We start from the raw sequence: 6,000 nt of genomic DNA on the forward strand, positions 1-6,000 counted from the left end.
TGAAATTGTCCACACCAATCCATCTCTTTAGGAGAGAAATGTTTGGATTTATCTGCTTAGTATTGGCAACTTTTGCATGGAAAGAAAAACCTTGGATGAAACAGAGAAGAAAAGAGCCTGAATTGGTTGGAGCGATCCAACTTAGAATTTGAAGGAGAACTTTACTGACAGTGAGAACAATTAACCAGTGGAACTCCTTGCCTCCAGAAGTTGTGGGTGCTTCAATACTGGAGGTTTTAAGAGGAGACTGGACAGCCATTTGTCTGACATGGTAAAGAGCTTCCTGCTTGAGCAGGGGGTTGGACTAGAAGGCCTCTGAGGTCCCTTCCAGCCCTAAGATTCTGCCTTCTATGCAAATTGATTCAGATCTTCTGGGATGCTGTGTGTTGATTTCCAAAATCTCTTCCCTCTTCCACCACTTTTCTCCTTTTTAGCAGGCAACCCTCTGGAGCATAGTCCTACATAATGGTCTTTAAGTGAAATATATTTGCTCACTGGCAACATTTCAGAGGGATTTCTCTCTCTCTCTCTCCCTCAATATCTTTTGAGTTGAGAGTTTGGGTTATCTTCCTCTCCCCCCCCTTTCCCCCCAATGACTGAAGAGATCGGTCCTGATTATAATTGCTCTTACCCGCGCATATCTAATTTGTGTCTTTTTAAGTGTTAATTAGTAAACAGTTTGAGCTGACATCTTTATGCCTTGGCGTGTTTGAAAAATAGCTCGCGGGGTTTCCATTCGCTCTGGGCACTTGCCATGGGCTTCTTGATGTTGGCGTGAAATTAACAGAGACGTGGGCGCTGGGTTGATTTTTTTTAAAAGCTCTTACAAAGGATTTTGTAGAAACATTCCTGGGTCCCTCCTGGTTTTAAATTTTGGGGGAGAAGGGGCTGCAAATGAATAGCCCCTGGGGTTCTTCCTGCACAGGATCTTTGCAAAGCAGTTTGCAAAGGGACTCTTATTTCCTTGATAAACTTAGTAGCAAACAATCCCATGTGTGGATGAAGCCTTAAAAAAAAAGAAATCATGTCTCTTCTCTTCGGCTGCCCTCTGTCTTTCTTTTGTTTCAGGGATAACTAGGTATTAGTCATAATTTCCTTTTGAAGTATAAGGAGGGTGGGGAGAATAAAAATCCTCAGCAGTCATTTATGATCACACAGTGCCATCTAGTAGTCTTATCAACAATTGCATCGGGAGGAGAGAAAAAATATTGGTGTAGGGAAGAGGAAGGGAGGGAAAGAAAGGAAGGAAGGAAGGAAGGAAGGAAGGAAGGGGAAAGGAAGGGAAGAGAAAGAAAGAAAGAGAAAGAAAGAAAGAAAGAAAGAAAGAAGAGGGAGGGTGGGAGAGGGAGGGAGGAAAGAGAAAGAGAAAGAAAAGAGAGAAAGAATGATATGAATTGACATATGTTAAATAATTATAAGAATATATATCTAAGAATGAATTTAAAAGGGAAAATAAAAAAACTTTTAGAAAAAAAGAGAAAGAAAAGAAAGAAAGGGAGGAAGGAAAGAAAGAGGGGAAGGAAAGAAAGAGGAAGGAAAGAAAGAAAAGAAACGAGAGAGAGAGGGAAGGAAGGAAGTGGGAGGAATGAAAGAAAAAAAGAGAGAGGGAGGGAAGAAAGAGGAAGGAAAGAAAGAAGGAGGGAAGGAAATGGGAGGAAGGAAAGAAAGAAAGGGAGGGAGGGAAAAAGAGAGAAAGGAAAAGAAAGGAAAGAGAAGAAAAGGATTAGAAGGGTAAGGGAAAAGAAAGTAAGGCAAGGAAGACCTTCTATAATTAAGGACTTTGGTGGTTCGATGGTAGCATTAAGGTACCCCCGAGTAAATGAGAAGACAGAATTTAAACGCCCTCTACTCTACCCTGATGCTTAACATAGTATTAAGTTACAGGAGGGAAACAGAACAAGCGCATGGATAACATCAGTCTATCATTTCATCCTTTTGGGCTGATCATTCTGAGACATTAAAATGTATTTATTGCATGATCTCCTATGCTTGTTTGTCCTATGCAGGAGTGTTATTTTTGATCGGTCTGCTGCTGCAGTTGGACCACCAGGTGGCAGCATTGCCATGCACACTTTACACTGCACTTTTCACCTTAATGGGAAGTGTGAAAGTGGTGTTCTCTTGGCATGACCCAGGGGAGACTTTGGTTGGTTGGTTGGTTGGTTGGTTGGTTGGTTGGTTGGTTGGTTGGTTGGTTGGTCATGTGCCATTGAGCTGGAATAGGACTATTGGTTTATTGTGATCATGTGCCATCAAGTTGGTGCCAACTCTTAGCAACCACCTAGATGGATTTTCTCCCTGACAACATTCAGCCCTTCCGCCTCCACCTTGAAATGCAGAGCTTGGTTCTTCCGCAGCATTAGAAACCTCTCTGGGAATTGTCCGGCTTACCCAGATAAAATTGCTAGATTGATTGACTGTGCACCATCAAGTCAATGTTGACTCTTAGTAGCCACATAGATAGACTTACAAGATGTGCTCTTCCCTAATGCTCGGTGGTCTTCCAATTTTACTCCCATCACCTTATAACCGAGTCCCTCCCCCTTGCTGCTACTCGTCCTCTTCTTCCCTTTCCTGCTACCTTTCCCAGACCTTCTCCAAGCAGCTGGGTCTTCACGAGGATTCCAGAGTAGGATACTTTAATGGAATAACCGTTGGAAGGGACCTTGGAGGTCTTCTAGTCCAGCCCCCTGCTCAGGCAGGAGACCCTATAGCATTCCAGACGAGTGGCTGTCCAGTCTCTTGTTTAAAAACCTCCAGTGATGGAGCATCCATAACTCCTGGAGGCAAATTATTTCACTGGTTAATTGTTCTGACTATTGGGAAATTCCTCCTTTGTTCTAGGTTGCTTCTCTCCTTGATTAGTTTCCATCTGTTGCTTCTTCTCCTGCCTTTGGGTGCTCTGGAGAATAGTTGATCCCCTCCTCTTTGTGGCCTGAGATATTGGAAGGGCTGCCACAAAGAAGAGGGGGGGCGGGTCGACCTATTCGAACCAGTTGAGAACTCTGGATTGATGGGTTCAACGGTGGAGAGGTTGGTTTTCTTGTCTGTCCAATTGTTCACAGCTGGCTTTTTGTCTTCTCCTACAGTATGACTACAGCTTCCGGACGGAGCAGAGTGCTGCGGCTAGACTGCCTCCCAGCCCCACAAGATGCCAGCAGTAGCCACCCTCCTGAAGTCTCTCAACTCCTTGGAGTATAACGCACACATGTACTACTGAGAAGCGAAAGGATTTTCTTCCTCCTCCTCCTCCTCCTCCTCCTCCTCCTCCTCCTCCTCCTCCTCCTCCTCCTCCTCCTCCTCCTTTTCCTCCTCCTCCTCCTGCTTTGTAACCTTTCCACCCAACCCTTCCCATCCCTGACAAGCAGTATTAATGGAGGCCCTTCCAGCAAAAGACACACAAAGCCTTGATTTTGTTTTTGCATTCTTCCCCCTCTGCATCGCTTCCCTCCCTCTTCCTAAATTCAAAATAACTGGATAGCATTTCTTTCCCTCTCTCTTTTTTTTTTTTTTTTACATCGACTTGTCCTTGCTGGTTTGCAAATCTTGACTCAGATCCTTGAGTCCCTTTGGACAAACAGTCCTAAACCTGAAAGATTCCCCCGGGATCATCCAACCTTCAGGACTGAAGAGACCTAGATTTCCGTGGGCGGGGGGGGGGGAGACTTCTGTCTGTCCACGTTTATTTATTGTGGTTTTTGTGGGTGAGGTTTGATCCTTGATTCCCTCCGAAGAGCTGCCCCAACTCAGCTGACGTGTCTTCTACTAAACTCTGGTCGACTTTTTCTTAAACCAGAAGCATATCTTTTTTCTTTTTTTAAAAAAAAGCTGTCATCTGGCTTTATCTGGCGTTCCTCAGCTGACCAGAGCTATGAAGATCCATCCTGTATCTCACCACCGGTGTCACTTTTCTTCAGCACCGGTTTCTAAAGGAGTTTCGGGTTGCTTCTACTACGCAACGCACGCCATCCTCTGCGGTTTTGGAAGCCGCTTAAAATGTATTGTCTGAACTGGACGTCCTGTTTTGGGGAAATTCTCTTCCCCGGGTTGATGATCAAAGCCATCTTTTCCATCAATGGGCAACTTCATTTCTGAGCCTTGAAAACAACAACAACAACACGTGGTTTATATCTGATCGTTTTTGCAAAACAAGAGTTTAGTCTGGTCTGGGAAGATCTGAGGAATCTCCCGGTGGCTTTAAGCACAAGCTTTGAATCCTTCAATTCAGCAACCTGTCCGTCTAATTGGGATGCTTAAGGTGAAACCGAGCACAATGTGTTTTCTTCTGAAGAAGTTGGAAAAAGAAACCCAAGACATTGATTCATAATGAGGCCAGTCTAAGTTCCAGCCCCATGAACTCCAAATATACACCCTGATGCAACTGATCCACTGATGCTTAAATTATTTGGGGAAAACTGTGTGAACGTCCGTGCTGCGCTTTTTTTTCTGTGTGTGATTTTGGTGCCAGAGAACAAATGCTATGTTACACAGACAAAAAAAGAGAGAGAACAGATCCTTTCTTCCCCTTTTCAATGATTTCTTCGATTAAAAAACAGCAACCACAGGTGGAAAAGCTTCCAGCATGTCACATGTAAATAAATACTAATTCTCTAATGGTATTAAAGATGGAATTGCCCTGGTTATGGACCCCCAACTGCTCCCGGGGTTAGTTTCACTTATTCTGGAGTATTTTGATCATAGCAAAGAGGGGTAGATGCACTGCATAAAATGCATATGCCTTCCCAATCCTTCTTCCGGAAGTTGTATCAATTGCATTTTTCAAGAAAAAGCTAACCTAGGTTTCTGGGAAATTGGAACTGCAGCCGTCCAACCTTTCTACCTTTCTCTTCGCAATTTATGCCTTGATTTCTGTACCATCTTTTTTTGGTTTTGCCAAAGCTTTTTCAGTTCTTACAGTCCGTTGCCAACCACCAAACTGCCTTTCTCTGCCCCAGAGGAAATCCATGAAGGCATTAAATAGGTAAGAGGTCCCAGCAGTGAAGACTAATGTTTTAAGCAGTTCCTGGAGGTATTTTGGAAACCGATAAGGTAAAACTGAGGCTGTGATTTGATCTCGATTAAGTCTTGAAGTGAGGCATTAGGAAACCATCTCAAGAAAAAGAGATCTGAGATTAAAACAGAGTTTAAAAGTATTTTCCGGTTAACAGAGTGGAAAGACAGCTAAATTTGATGACCGGAGAATGTGAATTGAATCTGGTTGAGGAATGTGACCAAATTTGAAAAGTCAGGCAAAATGAAATTGGTTTGGAAAGCCATTCTTATTTATTTTATAATCTAGATTGTTAAAATGTCTTCTCATCTTTGGATCCTAGAAGGTGTGTGGAAGCACTTCAGTCCTACATAGGTTTTTTTTTTAATCCCCTCAAGCAGAACTTCTTAATTTCTGCTTCCTTCTGTGGCCTTCAAAACTTGGGAAGGAGTTCCCAGCAAGAACCTGTGTTCGGAGCAATGCAGAAGTCCCACCTTTGCATCACGTCTTCTCAACAGATGTGTGAAGAAGGGATCTTGGCCTAGTTCATTTTGGCTGAATTATTCTGTCTCGCTAGATGGTTTCCTTCCATAAGGAGGAGGCCATAAGGTAGCAAAGAGATTTCCTTGCTTCCAATTTTGGAGAAATACCGCTGGGCAAATTGAAACAAATCTGAATTCATCCTCTCTCTGACTTTGGATTCAAAGCAATGCCCTGCGTGCTTAGAAAAGGTAGAAAGGGGAGGAAGTCACCATCAGCCCATTGCATGGATTCCCCAAGAGGAAAATTGCTTCCTGTAAGGGGGGGGGGAATTAACCCAACCAATGCACCAGGACGTAAAAGGAACCAAAATGGCACCTTCTATTTTGCAATGCTCTGAAGAACCAACGAAGCAGCTTTTAACTCAAGGTTACAATTGCACCAGAATTGCCCCTCAGGCAGAAGGGAGTCCTTGTTTGCAATTGGTACCTTTCAATATTCTGGTGCAGGGTTTGAATTATTTCCTCCCT

The 6,000-nt window shown here is 43.5% G+C and overlaps 1 protein-coding gene across 3 annotated transcripts in view; it reads left to right on the plus strand.

Moving 5' to 3' along the window:
* The window catches only part of MVB12B (multivesicular body subunit 12B), a 51,939-nt gene extending 46,143 nt beyond the window's left edge, over window positions 1-5,796 (plus strand). For all 3 annotated transcript variants that reach the window (XM_087704735.1, XM_087704734.1, XM_087704736.1), the window contains exon 10: window positions 3,090-5,796. In XM_087704735.1, coding sequence (XP_087560861.1) covers window positions 3,090-3,164 — 75 coding nt within the window. In that variant the 3' untranslated portion in view covers window positions 3,165-5,796. The remainder of the gene's footprint in view (window positions 1-3,089) is intronic.
* Window positions 5,797-6,000: the final 204 nt, after the last annotated feature.

Source organism: Thamnophis sirtalis, unplaced genomic scaffold (genome assembly GCF_051295495.1).
Source record: "Thamnophis sirtalis isolate CommonGarterSnake01/CBP01778 unplaced genomic scaffold, rThaSir2_p1.2 scaffold_2, whole genome shotgun sequence".
Taxonomy (NCBI): Eukaryota; Metazoa; Chordata; class Lepidosauria; order Squamata; family Natricidae; genus Thamnophis; species Thamnophis sirtalis.